The 18,066-nt window shown below is 45.1% G+C and overlaps 1 protein-coding gene across 5 annotated transcripts in view; it reads right to left on the bottom strand.

Annotated features, from left to right (window-relative positions):
• Positions 1-18,066, bottom strand: part of SCML4 (Scm polycomb group protein like 4) — a 106,418-nt gene that overhangs the window by 31,868 nt on the left and 56,484 nt on the right. For all 5 annotated transcript variants that reach the window (XR_010381277.1, XR_010381276.1, XM_010989612.3 and 2 more), the window contains 3 exons: positions 12,659-12,788; positions 11,124-11,324; positions 6,824-7,018 (listed from right to left, as the gene is read on the bottom strand). Coding sequence is in view for 3 of the 5 variants with exons in the window: in XM_010989612.3 (XP_010987914.1) it covers positions 6,824-7,018; positions 11,124-11,324; positions 12,659-12,788 (526 nt within the window). In the remaining 2 variants the exon portion in view is untranslated. The remainder of the gene's footprint in view (positions 1-6,823; positions 7,019-11,123; positions 11,325-12,658; positions 12,789-18,066) is intronic.

Below are 18,066 nucleotides of genomic sequence, written 5' to 3'. Positions count from 1 at the left end.
ACAAAACCTAGTATTTCCCTTAGAGGTTACATTTTTCCCTTTTAGCTCAATGTTTTAAAATATGTATAGATATTACACTTTAATGAGTGATATCATTGAAAATATAATAAATGGCTTTTCCTAAATGAACTCATATTGGCACACAGGCAGAACTAAGATCAGGAATCCTACACTGGCAAACGCTCCCGATTCCATTTGGTAAGAGCTCCGTCTGGGCTTCTCCTGGACCTATCTGTCTGGAAATACATGAAGGCCTTTGTATTTGCTGTGGAACTTGTGGCCATTTTTCTTTTCACCTTTCTATCAAAACTTTCTGCAAAGATTGTTAAGAACTGAGCTTGACACTTATGCTTTGTTCTCTTTCCAAATGGCCCCCTTTCCAATGCACGGCTTGAGAAGCAGACAGCTCATTTTGTTCACATGGCCCGTGGCTATGACAGAATGAGCACAGCTCTACAATATTCCAACCACTGGCCTGCACATGCCTTCCTTCATTTCTTTTTTTTTTTCCTGCATCATTTCATATAATATTTAAAAATACCAGGTCAAACTATGCCTAATGTCGGTGGAATGGGCCAATTTGTGTGGATTTTGTAGGGATGAGAAAGTCCTCCTGGTGTCTAGAATGATAGGGTCTGCTGGAAGTCATCCAGCAATGGTGTAGCAAGGACCAAGGATAAGGACGAAACACTCCTTGGGGCCAAGATAGAAAACCCAGTGGAGAAAAGATAATTGATCTATTTGGAGCGCAGTTTCTACCCAGATTTTGCTAAGTGGCATTGATGTTTGTTGTGTTCTGTTACATCTTTGCTGCAAGAAGTGGCACAGGGTACCACAAGCCACTTGTGAACATCTATTTTGTGCAGTCAGCCTTCGAGCTGAGAAACAGGACACACCCCACCCAGCAAGTGTGGGTAATGGGGTCCTACTGACAGACAGGCTTGGGAGGAAAAGCAAAGAGCCAGAGAGAAGAAGATCTGGGCTCAGTTTCCCTACCCACTCCACGTGACCCCTTTGCCGCCTTTCTGTGCCGTCTTCTCTGAATGAGTGGCCTCAGCTCTGAAGGCATCACAAGTAGAGGGAGCTAAGAAAATGTTTGCCGACTGACCATGGGAGCGTTTCTATATAATGGAACTTATGCCATTAAAAGCTCTATTTCCTTTTTGAAATGAACAATCTTTTGGAAAAAGAGATATTCTCTGGATAGTCATTCTCTGTAGAACTATTACATTAGACAAATTTGTAGTTCAACAGGGAAGCAGATTTAATTTCTAGATGAATGGATATGAAGGTTCAACCATAACAGAACACACTGTGTCTATTACTCCAATAGTTTCCTGGTGATTGGCTCCAAGACCAGCAGCCAAGGAAGAAAACATCAAGTCTCAAGAATAAATGTCTTTTCTCATCTCCCACCCCCACCATCTGAGTATCAAAAAAGCTACTCAACAAAAAGTAAACAATTTGTTCCCATCAGGTCAAACCTTCAAAAGGCAGGAAACCAATTGCTAAATTAGATCTTGCAGAAGAGTTCAGCTACCACATTTGTGGTTTCCAAAGAAATCTCCCCTACGCTTGGTGAGCAGACAGTTTGTTCTGTTGTATTGCATAGAGTTCGAGTCAACAAATATTTATGTGGACTTGTTACATCTCAGGCTCTGCTGAGGACGGCATGGCCCTGCCTTCAAGGCTGTCTAGCTGGGAGATGAGAGCTGGACCAGATTCTAGCAGTATAAGGCGGAATTAAATCCACTGAGCGGGGTAAACAAGGGTGTGGGAGAACAGGTGGATGTCTTCTAGGGATTTGGGGATGCTTAAAGGGCAACAGAGACCCTCCTGCCCGTGGTGACCAGGCCACACTGGGACCTTTGCCCGTCATCATTCTTTCCTTTCTTTCACCCTCTTCCCAGTGCTGCAGACCTCTTTCTGACCTGGATCTGCACATTGTCTGTGCCCTCTCAAGCCCCTCTGTTCTTTTCCAACCCACGGGGCACTTGGTCATCTTCAGTGGCAGCACTAGTACAGGGGCAGCATTGTCCTAGCCCAGATAGAATTATTTTATTGAAAACCTGAAATAAAATTCCCTATGTGAGCAGGACTCCATCAGCACATCCTTTCTCATTCAAAATGTGGTCCTCAACCAGCAGCAGCATGGACATCGCCTGGGAGCCTTTTAGAAATGCAGATTCTCAGGCCCCTTCCTAGCCCTACTGAGTCAGAATCTGCATTTTATCAAGATGCCCAGGTCGTTCCTGGGCATAATTAAAGTTGAGAAGCCGTGGTGAAAGCTTACTTATAATCGCGAACTTTTTTTTTCAGCATTCAAAGGTAAGGTAAAATTTCCGCTGTAATGATCTCATGACTTCTGACAGAACCACAAATGTTATCAAATCCATGTTTCTGCTTCCATTCTCCTAAAGCACCCAGAGAACTGTTCTTCCTAAAAGATGAATGTTTGGCTGCTGGTTAAGAGATTTGGAGGAAAATGACTGACGTTCCAAGCCAAGGTCCCTACCTTTCAGACTGAATTCAGGCAGCTGAGTAGGTTTTCCCTGGACAAAGAAGAAAGATCATTTGGCAAGAGAGTTTATATTTCAAAGGTCTGGGGAAGAGATTTGGAAGAAGCTCTCCCTGCTCTTATATGAGCCCTTCTGTCTTGGTATCCTCATCTTCACCTCTGGGGGTCCCCTCCTGAGGGTTCCTGGGGCCCCTGTCCTCTGGCTGTCCAGGGCTGACCTCTGCCACCTCCAGCCGTGACTCTTAGCTTGGAAGAGACCAGAGAGGACATCTTGCTCTTACTCCTCTGGGTTGCCAGAGTTCACCCCAATGGCCCTGATAAGTGGACACCTGTACTTGTCACCAATAATGCGGAGATCATTCCATCCAAGCAACCCCTTCTACTCTGAACAGCTATGACTTTTCAAAGTTCTTTACAGTGTCAACCCCACCTGACTCCTGTGGGAGTGGTCTTCTGGTTGTTCAGAGGCCGAGTCCTCTACCTGGAAGAGTATTCCTTAAACCCATGCTTCTCAAACTTTAATGTGTCTTCAGAACACCTGGGATCTGTTGTGAAGGAGTGGATAAGGGCCACTGAGCATTTCCTTTCTCAGGTGAGGACAATATTCCTGACCAGAGTTTTAGTGGCAAGACCTCAGGTTTAATTAAATCCATCTTCAGGACCACAGAGAACAAATCCACATGACCAGCTGTCATATTTTGGAACAGAAAATCATGTCTTCCCCAAATTATCCATTTTTTTCTTGCCACAAACATCATGGTTTCTTTGATAGTTCCTTATGTGTCATGGCTTTGCATTTTCTTACTATCTGATTAACTTCTGGAAATGCCCTAATGAATGCTGACAAACTCTCTGTGTGCCACTCAGCATGGGACACTTCAGCTTTGACTGAACAACCTTGGGACAGAGCAGGACCTGGTTCAAATAAACTCAAGACCATATGATCTTGTTTAGAAACCACATGGTCCTATGGATGGATACAAAGCCTAAAGCCAACAAAGCCCTCCAACCCTTCCCTCATAAATACACCTGCCTTTCTTGCCACAATGGTGGGAAAGCGAGTGAAAAACTAATTCCTCATCTAAAGTAATAATAGTTTGACATGTTATCCTTTAAGGGAGCTTTAACAAGGCACTTCAAAAGAGGCAATGTCTTAATCTAAAGGTAAACTCTTTAATGGTGTCATCTTAGGCCCCTTGGCAGAGAGGTAGGAAATATGTGTGCCAGGGGGCTGCTCAGAGCTCACTGTACCACGGCTGCTTCCTCCACCCTCCCTGAGGCCCCCGGATACATGACACACACAGCACTTGGTTCTGTGATACCCACGGCATGAGGAGAAATTTCCACAAGGTCGGCTGATCTGGAGCAATTCATTTTTTCAAAGCAGCTATGGGCTAGGGAAGGGCTCACTAAGACAACTGGAGTCATTACTTCCAAAGCCAAGCCAAGCCAACTAGGAAGGAAACCAGCTTCCTGGTAAAAATGCCTGCCTCAGTCAAGGGAAGAAGTTAGGCAGCTACGCTACTTCCAGGAAAAAGACAGGAACTTCTATTCAGCATAGTGAGCTTGGAAGAGGAGAGAATAAGGTGGAAACCAGGGCAAGGGTTTCCTCAATGATCACTTAAGGAAAGCTGAAGAGAGGCTCCTGGGACAGGATGTTAAAATGAAATTATTTTAGTTTCAGTTTCGGCTGAAGCTGCAAGACCGTAGACACCCAGACCAGAGTGAAGTGAGCAGATCTTGCGAAAAGAGGTGGTTGAAAGCCAGTTTTACACCTGAAGATGATCACCCACATGCAGCCTACAAGAGAAATTGTAGAGGCTGAAAAACAGGTTGAATAGAAGAAGACTTGTGGACAGAATGGTCTCATATGTTCCCAAGGGCTTCATTCAGTGTCGCCATGTGAATAGCTTGATATCTGTCCTTGGAGCTCAAGAGACCCAATGGGTTATTGTTTGATTCCCATGAGAAACTAAAAAGTCTGGCTTCTCTGATGGCAGAACAAAGGAGAGGGGCAGAGATCAACCTGCATGCCCAGAGTTTGTTTGAGCAAAGGATGTGTATTTCTCAGGGACCGGATGCAGGCCATCAGAAGAAAGATCTGGAGTGAGATTATCTTAGATCCTCTCCACAGGACTGTCTGGAGGCACAAGGGGGTCTCAGAAGAAAGAAGCTAGAGATCTACCCTCAGATGCCTTGAGGCTGTGGAAAGAATTGTAAGTGATCAGCCAGAGTTACCTTTGTCCATGTCAATGAACATGGAGGTGAGAGATGGTCGGATCACCAAAGGCCCCATGTAAGAGCCCACAGGACGAAGAATCAGCTTGAAACGCCTGCCAGAACCGGCGAGCCTGATGCCAGCTCGCAGCAGGATTAGCCGAGTGAAAACTCTCCTACCTCTTGTCCCTCCTCCTTCCCTCACTCTGATCAGGAAGGATTTGAATCATTATTAGCTAGATATGGAAGGGGCCAAAACATAGGTTTGGGAGGGAGGTGGAGAGAAGCCAACCATGCCCCCCTTTACTGCTGCAGGCAACTGGCCTGAAGCACAGCTGAGAAGTTACATCTTTGAGTGAAGATTAAAGTTTGATTATCACACTGACCTGGACATATTAATTACTGACTAGAGACTGTTTTGGTCCCTGAAAGAAGCCATAAAAATCATAAGATTTGCCCTAAATTTCATCCACAGACAGGGAAGAAGTGGTCTCACAGGATACATTTAAAGGAGAACAGGAGACACGGATTATGTGGCTTTATGATTATGTCCCCTGGGTCATCGTCTGTTCAGTGTAACAATGACTCAAAGGTTTGCAAAGTGAAATCAAATCATTCTGCTATTCTCGTTGCGAGATCACTAGAAGATACATTAACTTTACAATATGTTTCTGAGTCAACTAAGGTTTACAGGAAAGGCCAGATCATAGACTATCAGAACCAGGAGGAACATTATATATGAGCAACTCTACCCTCTCATTTCACACAGGAAACTGAGGCCCAGAGAGATGAGAAGACTTTCCCAAGCTCACACATATAGAGACATCAAGGAAAACATAAAAATATATAGCATCTGCTCACACAGACTGTATTTAATTAGGTACCTTTCTTGTAAAGGCCAAATTCCTTCCTGTTTCCCAGGTCTCAGAGAGTTTAAAATAAAATTATAGACAAGGTTCTTGACAATATGTGAGAAAATCTATGTTATCCTTCCCTGATGTCCTCACCACTCTTATTATAAATATCCTCTTGTTGAATGCTAAGCCTGTCTGTGAGCACATATCTGTAAATGTATCAGTTTTTCATTAATTGTACTGGTCACTCAGTACCTCAAAAACTCCTAAACTCACATATTTGCCTTATCCTGAGACAGGGTCTCACATGGTACTTGGAACAGAAGAGGGTTCAGCAAATGTCTGCAAGATGACATAGTGGCTAAATTCCAGTTTCACTGTCTATGTGTTCTTTATGTATCAACAACACTGCTTCCGGAGAAAGAAAAAAGGCAACATGTATGTTCATCCTTGGGAACCTGGAATCTAACCTGGAGTTATGTTCAACTCTTTGCAAATCCATAACTTGGGGCTGCTAATTAGGGAAGGAGCAACTCCCGTCGGCATCTAGCCCACTGGGCAGACAATGGTGTGGCAAGTTTGCCTGTGTGGTCTTGCTTCCTACTGGTCACTTCCCTATGCTGAGCTATTCTGGGGCAGGTGGTGCAAAAGGCATTCAGCCCCTGGGTCACTTTCCACCCTGTGATGAAAGAGAAACACTAACTCTCATTGGAGGACAGATTTGATTTATGGCCAGGTCAAATCCCTGCCATGATAGACACTTTTATTGACATGGGTAGGAATTTGAAGTCCCAAGACTGGTCCACTGTAATCAATTTGTTAGCCCTTGTTTCTTCAGGGTTTCTTTTTTCCTTAGGTTAGTAGTCCTTCAATTACTCAAAAATGATGAATAAATGCCCAAGAGTCCTAATTAGAAGACAGAGGGAAAAAAAAATCACTCATTACATGTGATGCAGTCTCATTGTCTAAATTCTAATAACACAGGCCTAAAAGCTATAATGTCAGCTCTCAGTAGCCAGAGACATCTCTTCCAACTGCATCCTGGGTGGGGACTGTCAGGGAGTCCCTGGTCCTGGTGGGCCCTGACTGTTCCCCAGTGCTCAGAGAGGCAGCCTGTGAGCCTCTTGCAGCAGCGCACCCAGCAGCCCCTTGGGCGGCAGTCTCACCTGCCCTGGGAGGGTGGAGACACCTGGAACCACCTGCAGTCTCTGGAAAACAGACAGACAAAGCCTACCTGACTCTATCCTGCCTTCCTGGCACTCGGGGGTATCCTCGGAGGCGCTGGCATCCCTGGGGAAGGGCTGGTGGCTGAAGAGGTCATCACACAGGAGACTCCGGCACAGCTTGGCGAGGAAGCGAAGGACGTACCCAATGCTATTCACCACGGGCAGACTCCGCAGGTGCTGCTTCCCATCAAAGGATGCAGAGACTGGAAAAGCCCAGAGATGGAGACTCAGAGCTGGACTCTGGAGAAAGCCTCAAGCCCGTCAGCCCTGGGGAGGAGGGTTTGGTTTGTTCAGCTTTGTTTTGTTTTAAACTAAGTTTTATTTGAATTTCACCTATTTTTTTCACTAATGTCCTATCTCATCCAGGAGACCACATTGGGTATCGCTGTCATGTAAACTTGGTCTCTTCAGGTTTGAAATTGTTTCCCAGACTTTCCTTGTTTTTCATGATCTAGACAGTCTTGAAGAGTACTAGTCAGGTATTTTGTAAAATGTCCCTCAATTTGGGCTTGTCCAATGTTTTTCTCATGATTTGACTGGGGTTATGGGTTTTGGGGAGGGAGACCACAGAGGTGAAGTGCACTTCTCATCACATCGGATCAGGAGTACATAATATCTACATCACATCACTGCGATGTTAACCTTCATCTCCTGACCAAGGTAGTGTTTGCCACATTTTTCCATTGTATTCTCCATATTCTGTTCCCCAGAAAAGTCACAAGGTCCTGCCCACGCACAAGGGCGGTGGCAGGATTGAGCTCCGCCTCCCAGAGAGGGAGCGTCTCTGCATCATTTGGAATTCTACAATAAGGAAGAATTGGCCCTTCTCCTTCGTGTATGTATGTATGTATGTATTTATATCAGTGCAGACTCGATATTTTGTACTTTGGGTTGTCCAATACTGTGTTATTTATTTTGTTGCTAAATTACTCCAGTTTTTGTATTTGGGAGCTTTCAAATTGACTCCTGTATCCCTATGAGGTACTCCCTTTTTTTTTTCCCAGCAACTCTAGATAGATAGATCTAGATGGGTAGGTAGATCAAGATAGATAAGCCTAGATCTAGATATATAAGTTTATTCAAACAAACATGAGTTTATCTGGAGGTCTCCAACTCTAACCCAGCATCACGGAGTTCAGGGTTCATTCAGCCTTCTGGGGAGGAATCTTTATAAAAGGACAATCATCTCTCCACAGTGATGCTAGATCAATTTCTCTAGGTTACTAGAATTTAGAAGAGGCACCAGTTTCTTCCAGCCCAGAGCATGTTCCTTTCTGCAGTTCTCCTCACAGCCCTCTGCTGCAGCGTGAAGCTTGCACACCAGCTCTGGTGCAGGGAACATGCAAGAAGATCCCCAGCAGGACACTCTGCTCCCTGCTGGGCTCTGCCCTCAGTGCTCACACCTGGAGGTCAGCCTGAGTTTTTATACTATATCTCCCAAAGGCCGGTACACTGCAGAGCAACCAGAGCTAATTTTGATTTCAGAACTAAAAAATAAACAACAACCCCTCACACACCCATTTAAATTAAAAATCAAAGGAATCCTTTTGTTTTGTGTAGCTTTTTATAGTCTGATAAGAACTTTCAAATCCATCATTTCATTTAGGCCTTTTGACCATCCTATAAGGTCAATGAAGAAAAGATTATGATCCCATAATACAGAAGAGGAGACTGAGGAGAAGTCGTGGAATGGTTTTTCGAGCTCATGTGGCCTCTAAGTGGCACTTGCTTGTCACTTAAATACTCCAGGTGACTCTGATTGGGAGAGCCAGCAGAGATGCTGAGTAGGGGGGTCATCCTGGCCACTCAGACTCTCTGGAAATTCTCTCTTGGTGTGGGTGCTGCTGCTTGCCTCTGATACCTTAAAAGACTGAACCCACAGAAAGAGGGTCTGGGGCATCAGGCCTGTGCCATAAATCAGTGCGTATACATTCTGAGATATTGGGAAAATTCCACCTCCTGGAAGCAGACATGGAATTTGTGAGATCACGGAGTCTACCCCTCTGGGAGAGCGGGACTAAGGCAGAGCATCCCAACAGGTGTGCTGGGAATGGTCCATGGGTACCGCGCTGCTGTTCCTTTCAGCCTTTGGGGTGGCCTGAGGCCCAGCCATGGCAATTTAAGTTCCTTTAGCCCCTGGTGCCAGCACCAACGTCACCATCTTCTACATGTCACACCATGGGAATGTTTAGAAAGCAGTGCCCTAAGGATCAGGTTCTAAGTGGAGAGAGTGGCAGAGTCTGGCTCTTTGAGCCCCTCCCTAAACCACCTGGTGATATCACAGTTTGGCTGGGCTTCCATGTCACCATCGGAAACATGGAAGACCACCTTGCTGCTTCACAACCTCAAGGAGGTAGCATGAGGAGTCCCCTCAGTGCTACTGCATTCTCCAAGACACTAAGACCAAGTGCTCAGCTCTGGCCTTCCTGGGAATACCCCAGCCAGGGAAACTTGGCAGGGCTCTGCCTGCTCTTCTGCTGGTGCCAAGCACTGTAGAACCTCCTCCCTGGCACCAAGGCCCATAAGGCCACAGAAAGGCTGAGAGGAGAGCAGGGAGAATGGGGTCAGCTCTCCCAGCTTAGAGGGTGGGGGCCACAAGGAACTCAGTTAGACGGGATTCATTCAGGGGATGGTGGAGGGGCACACAGTACAGGAGGAGCTTTCTCTTAGCACAAGTCTGTGTCATGAGCCCTGCTGTTTAGCAAGGAAAGGACAAGGCTTTCAACCTCAGAGGGCAGCCCAAGATCGAGAACCTGGCTCTCAGATGGAAACCAAGAAAAGAGTGGCAAAGGGATTCTCAGAGGCCTGCTGGCCCCTGGCCCCTCTTGGTGTAGTACTCCTTCCTCCTGCCTCTGGCTGTATCTGCTGTGTCTCCTAACAGTCATCCTGGGTCAGACACATGCACTCAGACCTTGCCAAGTTCTATTTTAATCAATTACTAGCAAGTCAGACCCAGCTTCCTGCTCAGAGGGAGCTCCAGAAGGAGTCTGAATCAATCAGAGCTGGGGGAGCTGGGTTGGACAACCTCTCCACCCCCAAGCCCTTGGGGTCGATCTGGAGTTACATAAAATGCTTCTGCTTTGATTCTTCAGGGTGCAGCCACATTAGAGGCCCCTCTCCCCGATACTCTCTTAGCCAGCCAGCAGAGTCACCTGCACTGCCCCACAGTGAGGGAATCGTCCCCTCTTTCCCTGGTGATATGGAGGCCATGTCCACAATGCTGGACCAGAGAAGACACCAACCTGTCCCCTTAGAGTGAAAGCATCTTGCAAAGGGGTTCAGGGCAGGTGGTGACAACCACTGTGTAAGTAGAGAGCCTTGGGTAAGAAGGGGAGAGGCTCTGCAGGCAAACGTTTGAAGGCGGCAGAGCTTCTGATTCTGCCTCTCACCTGTGGCGACAACTTCTACTCCCTCTGGACGTGGTTGGGTCAGGGCAGAAACTGGAGGAGGGTGGCGACAATGGGAGAAGGGATTGACCCTGAAGGCTCCTGTTTAAAAGATGCCCTGTGAGATGGGGTGGAGACCACGAGCTTTCCCTACTGCCCTGCATGGTGTTAAGTGCCATGAGAAAGGAACGAAGCAGAGGAAGGGAGAATAAATAGTGACAAGGGCTGATACGCTAGACAGGGTGGTCAGGAAAGGGCAATTTGATGAGGTAGCATTTGAGTAGAAACCTGAAAGAAGTCCAGGAGCAAGTCACATGGACAGCTGGGGAAAGAACATTCCAGAAAAAGAAAACAGCAGGCGCAAAGACCCTGCGACAAGAGCGTGGTTGGAAGACATAGGAATGAGGCCGCTGTGGCCAGTGCCAAATGGTGGACTCAAGAGAAGTGACTAGGAATTACCCAGGGTCAGGTCACATACAGCCTGGAGGCCCTTATAAGGATGTGGGCTTTTTCTCGTAATGACATGGGAGCCATTGAGGGTTTAGAGCAGAGGAAGGGCATAATCTGACTTAGATTTTTAAAGAACCAGAATGGTTGCTGTGGGTGGTGAAAGCTGGCTGGATTCTGGATATATTTTGAAGTTAGAGTGATAGGATTTACTGATGGGTTGCAAGTGGGAGATGGGAGAAAGAGATAAGTCAAGGGTAAGAGTTCAGTCATCTAGTCTTCTTGTCCAGGTCTGGAAGTATCACCTCCTGAAGCCCTGAGAGAGGCCTTCAGCACACAGGCTCATTTAAGGTCCCACCAGCAGATAGGGACGGACCCTGGCCATAGCCCCTGTCCCCCTAGCCTGATTATAGCTTCCTTCCTCTTCATAGAGACACCCACAGCCCTCCCCATACAATATGCTCCGGCGCCTTACCCGACACCATCTCACCACCGTAGCCCTGCTTGACCAGGGAGAAGACCAGCTTCTGCTGGTGAGCACAGTCGATGCATGCTTGCACAGCCTGCTGCAGGACCGCCGACGGCCTCTCGGGCCCGAAGTGCTCGGGCAGCTGCTGCACCTTCCTCTTCTCCAGGTATGGCCCTGCGTTGGCTTGCTTGTTGATGTAGAGGCAGACTGTGGAAACAGACCCACAAAGCCCTCAGCATCAACACACATCAGGCCTGGGGTGGCTCTCGTGTGTATGGGGGTGCCTCAGCCATGCCTCCTTGGCCTTGGCCTTGGGAAAGCTGAAAAGGCCAAAGTGGGACCAATTTTTCCCAACTTAAGAAGTAAAAGAGGCAGTAGAGCCAACCACCTCCAACCACCAGGGCTTGATCTCAAGAGGGCCTCCTGGTTGGGAAGAGACAGACAGATGGGTCCTCTCTGGTGTACTTAAATCTGAATCGTAGACAATTATGGACAATTGTTGACCATGTGTATAAATATATTTCTATGCTGGGAACATACACACACAAAATCTTCCTCCCTCCTCCCAAGAAGCTATCAAGCTATACATAATACTTGCCCTTTTTTTTTTGTTAACCTGAAGTAAATAAAAAAAGCAACATGATGCTAATCACTCCAAAGACTATTGATTCAATGAAGTTCTAAAGAGAATGCTATTTACAACCTCAGGAATAATAAACAGTCAGCTGTCCATTTAGATGAGCCCAACCAATTGTCCCCACACTTTTAAAGTAATACACCCCATTGGTAAAAAATGTTTGAACACATGCCCCAAAGAGTGTGTGTTTATTTATAGATTATACACATTCTCAACTGTATCAATGTATTGCATAAATTTTAAAACATAATAAAAAATAGACATTTTTAAAGGATGAGAAGAAAAGAAATAATAGCAGATGTCGTATTTTCTTCCATACATTAATGACTCCTCTTATGTCTCCCCTTGCCTCCACCCCAGGTATGAGCATCTTACCTTGGGAGCCACTAGTGCAAAGGAGTGTTCAAGAGGGACTTTAAGAGGAGACCACTAGGATTTCGGAAGGATTAAACAGTAACAACAAAGTTGAAGAAAAACACTTTTTAATTGAACAGCTACTCTATCCTGGGCACTGTATATACTTTATCTTGTTTGATTCTCAACATAGGATTTAGGTATTATTACTTCCTTTACTAATGAAGCAACTTCAAGGTGAGTAGGCTCACTATTGGTGCAAAATAAACCTGGCTCTGAAAAGAAAAAATTGGGCCACCAACCACTCTTCATAGTCCCCCACCCATCTATGGCAGCCAGCAACCCAAGGTGCATTGAAAACAAATTTTAAATAATCCAAGCTGTGAAACATTTAAATCCTGTTCTCAGGGAACCTGAGCACCCCACCTGCTGTCCAGCTAACACTCTAAATCTTCCATTTGCTCAATCTCAGAGGTGGCTCTCTAGTTCACAAAGTAACTCTAGATGGTGGGCAGACCATCACGCCCAGGAGTTCATTCACCTGACATACCTGTGAGAGCCTGTGGGGCCGCCAAGCTGGGTATGGTGGCTGCATCCTGAGGAATGGAGCTGAGGTCGGGCTCTGGCGTGCTCCGCGGAGGTGAGAGGGCTAACGGAGTCATGAGAACCCGAGACTTGAGCTGCAAGAGAGAGCCCAGAGTCAATGAAAATCTGGAGATGCTCTCTGCACCTTCCCAGGATCTTTCCTGGGTGTTGATTAACCACTGCGACTCTGTCACGCTTCCACACCTTTCTATTGTGCAGCTTTGGGAGCTGAACTTCAGATTCAAGTCCATGACCAAGATTTAAGTTTGCAGAAAGAGACTCACAGGCATAGAAAACAAACTTACGGTTACCAAAGGGGAAAGGGATGGGAGGAGGGATAAATTAGGAGTTTGGGATTAGCAGATACAAACTACTATATATAAAATAGACAAACAACAAGTCCTACTGTATAGTATAGGCAACTACAGTCAATATCTTGTAATAACCTGTAATGAAAAAGAATATGAAAAAGAATACATATATAAAACCGAATCACTATGCTAATATACCAGAAATTGACACAGATTGTAAACCAACTATAGTTCAATCAGAAAAAAAAAGATTCAAGTTTGGGTCACATGCAGTGGTCACCTCTGCATCCCCCACCCTTACAGTGGAGCCACCCAGGAAATGACTGTGTCAGGCAGCATGTGTGGGACACAAAGAGGTATGGACAGTTGGAATCTGCAAGCCCTCGAGTGCAAGACGCAGAGTGGGGGACAGTTCCCAGCCTGAGCCCCTGTGTTGTCGAGATTCCCATGGACAGGGCTTTCCTGACAGCCACCCAGAGACTGTCCCTGAAGTTCTGCTCACTCTGCTGAGCTTTTTGCTCACAAAGATCACTGGCTCCTGCTGGAAAAGAGAGAGCAAGAGCCATTCCCCCAAGTGGCTGACGTGCTTCTCAGCAGGGTAGAGTGCCTCTGCAGCAGAGACCATCTAGGCAGCTGAGAGTGAACATGAGCGCATTCTCTGGTAGTGACAAGCAGCCACCTGGAAGGTCCCTCACTTGAAATCACAAATAAGGAGCTGAAGTTTGCTGTTATGGAATAGGGTGGAGATGACTGGTTGATGTGTCAATACCAACAAGTCACTCTCTGTACCAAGGTTTGACAGATAAGTTTCTAATCTTAGCTGTCCACCCAAAAATAATAAGGAAGTCAGTCACTTCATCACTTCACCACTGCCCTATGTCTGGACCCCACTCCAGACCACTTACATCAATCTCTGGGTGTGGGACCCCGGATACTCAGATGATTCCAGTACAAAATTAATCTAAGATTAAGGACCGCTGCTCAACACCAGTGCTTTTCAACTTCAAGGTGCAATCAATCACCTGGGGGGTGTGGTCTCATTAAAATGCAGACTCTGATTCAGGAGGCCTGGGGTGGGGCCTGAAATTCTACATTTCTAACAAGCTCCTTAGGCAGTGCTGATGCTGGCTGGTCCATGGACCAAGCTTTGAGTAGTAAGACGTTGTTAATATATATGCAGTTCCCATCCATATCCTAACTTGCTTCCCAGATTTTTAGGATGTAATAATAATAATAGTCATGGGAAAATAGTATTCTTACTGCTAGTTATCCAATCATTCTGAATTCATTCATTTATTCATTCAGCAAATATGTATTGAGTGCACATTACAGGACAGAAACTACTTTAGCTGCTGGGGATACAGCAGGGAACAAAGCAGAGAAACATATTTGTCCTCATAGAACTGACTTTCTGATGGGGGGAAACAGACAATAAACAGAATAAACAAGAAAATGATATAGTATGTTAGAGATGGTAAGAGCTGAGGATGAAAAAAGAGGGAAGGAGCATGGAGAGGAATTGTATTTTGGGTTGAAATTTTAAAATAGGACAGTTAAGGCACTTCTTGGATGATATTGCATAAAGGTTTCAAGGAGGTGAGGGAGCAAGTCATACCAGTGTTTATGGGAAGAACATTCCAGTGAATGAGAATATCAAGTGCAAAGGTCCTGAGGCAAGAGCATGCCTGGAGTATTTGTGCAACTTCAAGGAGGCAAGAGTGAGATTGGAGAGGTGGTAAAGCCACAGGGATTAGCAAGACTGCAAGTTCTTTGACTTTTGCTCTGAGCTCTTTTGAGCAGAGAAACTACAAAATCTAAACGGACATTTTAACAATCTTTCTGATTGCTGTGTTGGAAGAAATGAAAGGAGAAAAAGTGGGAGGACCACTAATCTAGGGTAGAAGAGCAATGATGGTAGGTTGGATCAGAGTGATAGCAGTGGAGGTGATGAGAAGGGGATGGATTCTGGACAGCTTTTGAAGGTGGAACCAGCAAGACTTTCCCACACGTTGAATGTGGTGTGTGAGAGAAAAAAAGATGTCAAAGATGACTCTAAGGTTTGGGCTAGAGAGTCTGTAGGTGGAGTCAGAAGGAGGGGAGAGTGGAGAGAACTAGGGAATATCAGGGGTTAGTTTTGGACATGTCAAGTTTAAAGATGCCTAGATCCAAGTAGAGATGGTAAGTAGGCAAGTATGTATACTGGAGTATGGCGTTCTGGGGAAAGTCTAAACCGAGGTTAAAATTTGGGAATCATCAATAGAGAGTTGATAATTAAGGCCATGATAATGGATGAGATCATCAGAGAATCGAGTGTAAATGGAGAAGAGAAAGATCCAAGCACTGAGCCCTGCAAGACTCCAACAAGAAGAGGTTAGAGGGATGAGGAGGAACCAGCAAAAGAAACCATGAAAGACATCCAGTGGGGTAGAAAGAAAATTGGGAAAGTGTGGTGATGTGGGAGCAAAATGGAGAAAGTGTTTCATGAAGGAGAGAGTGATTAACCATGTCAAATGCTCTGATCAGACAAGGAAGACTAGAAGTGGCTGCTAGATGTAGCAACTTTTCAACAAGAGAGGTCATGGTAGAGTAGGTGGGATGAGAACCTGATTGGAATAAGCTCAAGAAATAATGGGGAAAGAGGTGTTGGGATCAGGAAGTAAAGTCAACTCTGTCAAGGAGTCTTGTCTTAAAGGAGAGCAGCAATTAGCCATAGCAAGAGGAAAGCAGGATCAAAAGATTTTTGCCCCACAGTGAGAAAGCACCTTGTACCCATTAGGATGGCTACTATAAAAAAAATTTTTTAAATAACAAGTGTTGATGAGGATAGGGAGAAATTGCAACTTTTGTGCACTATTGGTGGGAATGTCAAATGGTACAGAATGCTTAAAATGATGCATTCCTCAAAAAATTAAAAATAGAATTATCCAGCAATTCCACTCTGGGTATATTTCCAAAAGAACTGAAAGCAGGGTCTCCAAGAGATACTTCTACACTCATATTCATAGCAGTATTATTCATAATCGTCATTCTGAAAGCAACTACAAATGTCTGTCAGCACATGAATGGATAAACAAAATGTGGTATATATGTACAAGGAAATATTATTCAGCCTGAAAAAGGAAGAAAATTCTTACACACATTACAACATGAAACTTGAGGACCTTATGCTAAGTGAAATAAGCCAGTCACAAAAAAAACAGCTACTGTATGACTCCCCTTATATGAGGTACCTAGAGGAGTCAGACGCGCTAAACAGAACGTAGAATGGTGGGTGCCAGGGGCTGGAGGGAGGGGGAGTTGGAAAGCTGTTTAATGGGTATGGAGTTTCAGTTCTGCAAGGTGAAGACATTCTGGAGATTGGATGCACAATGAAGTGAATATACTTAACGCTACTAAACTGTATACTTAGAAATGGTTATGAGTGTAAATTCTATGCCATGTGGTTTTATCACAATTAATTTTTTTTAATTTTAAAAGATGCTTTTGTTTTTGAGATGGGAGAAATATGTTCAAATGCTGATGGAACTAACTCAGTAGAGAGTGAAAATTTGATGACAGAGGGGAGTAAGTGGAGATCTGCTGGCATCGGGATTCTGAGTAGGTGAGAGAGGATGAGACTTAGTGAATCAGAGGGGAGCTATGGCCTTAGGGAGAAACAAGGACTTTGCATCCAGTGCAATAGGAAGGAAAGAGGGTCTGGATCTGGGTATGTGGAGGTGGGAGCTTACAGAAGGCCTCTTCCAATGGCTTTTAATTTCTCAGTGATGCTGGAAGCTGTGTGTAAGGGCAGAGGAGAGCATATTGATGAAGTTGGAGGGAGAGGTGGGGGAATGAAGCATAGCTGCTGAGCAGCACTGAAGGCACAATGGGATGTGTGGAGATGAATTTAAATTCATTGAAATAAATTTAAAAGGAGATAGGCCAAGAGTGAGGGGATTGGCTGCACAAGGCTGTATGAGTGCAGAATCTGGGGCTCTTGTGCGAGACCCTATACTAATCAGAAGCAGCATATAACAACAGACATCTCATCTTACTGTGAATTTAGCATTTGAAAAATTAAAGGGGTCATCATGTACCAATACACTACTAAATATTATAAAACTAATTTAAAAGACACTTCAGTGGTGGGAAGGAACAGGTGGGAAACCTGCTGTGACTCAGTCACCATGACTTTGGCAGGGTTTCCTCATCTGCCAAATGTGAAGAGAGCTATGGCCACGCTGTCTGTCCTCTCAGGTCATGCACCAAGGGTCCCCCTGGTGGTCTCTCTAGGAATGATATCCAGTTCTGCATAGCTTGTGAGGGAGAGGCTGGTGGTGACAGCTCCCAAGGACCGAGGGCAGCCTCTGGAAGAGCCTTGGCTAAATCCTCCTTTTACAGGCGTAAAGCCCTCCAGCTCCCAACACACAGATAACAATGTTGGTGGGGGTAAAAACAGGATTAGCAAGCCGTCATTTCCCCCCTCTGTTGTCTTTAAGTAAATTACACAAAGATCCTTGTGATCCTTCCCTAGAAAGATGATGATAATGATGATGATGATGGCAGCTGACTTAGACAGACAGGCACTGTTTATGGTTCACGTAAACCTCATGACAACGCTCACATCTAATGCTTGCTCATTATTTTAATATTTATTAGAGAGGGATCTGTACATTGAACCCACCTCCAATGAAGTAAGACAATTACAATTGACTGTTACCTCTGCCCATCAACTCTGTCCAGGTGAAGCAATTAAAGGGATTAGAATAAGCCAGCTGGTTGCAGGAAAAACTATATGCATTCATTCAACCTCTAAAACAACTGCTAGGACTTTTGAACAAATAAAGAATCTCGTGCAACTATGGGTGGTATATGATTTTTTGTAATATCCTTTTGGTAAGAGAATAAATCATCAGTAGAAATATCCTTTGACTTAGCATTCTGAAATTTCTCATTGTTTAAAGTAACCTAGTCTAGAAAAGGGAAGTCACCCATGATTTTAGAAAGGGCCTAAAATAGATTCATATTCTAGTCCACTGACTAGAAACATTCCTTTGGTGTGATGTGGCACCCTGGGAGTCAG

This window comes from Camelus dromedarius, chromosome 6 (genome assembly GCF_036321535.1).
Source record: "Camelus dromedarius isolate mCamDro1 chromosome 6, mCamDro1.pat, whole genome shotgun sequence".
In the NCBI taxonomy this organism is placed as follows: domain Eukaryota; kingdom Metazoa; phylum Chordata; class Mammalia; order Artiodactyla; family Camelidae; genus Camelus; species Camelus dromedarius.
The sequence above is the reverse complement of the archived record's forward strand: the minus strand, read 5'-3'. Positions and strand labels throughout refer to the sequence as shown.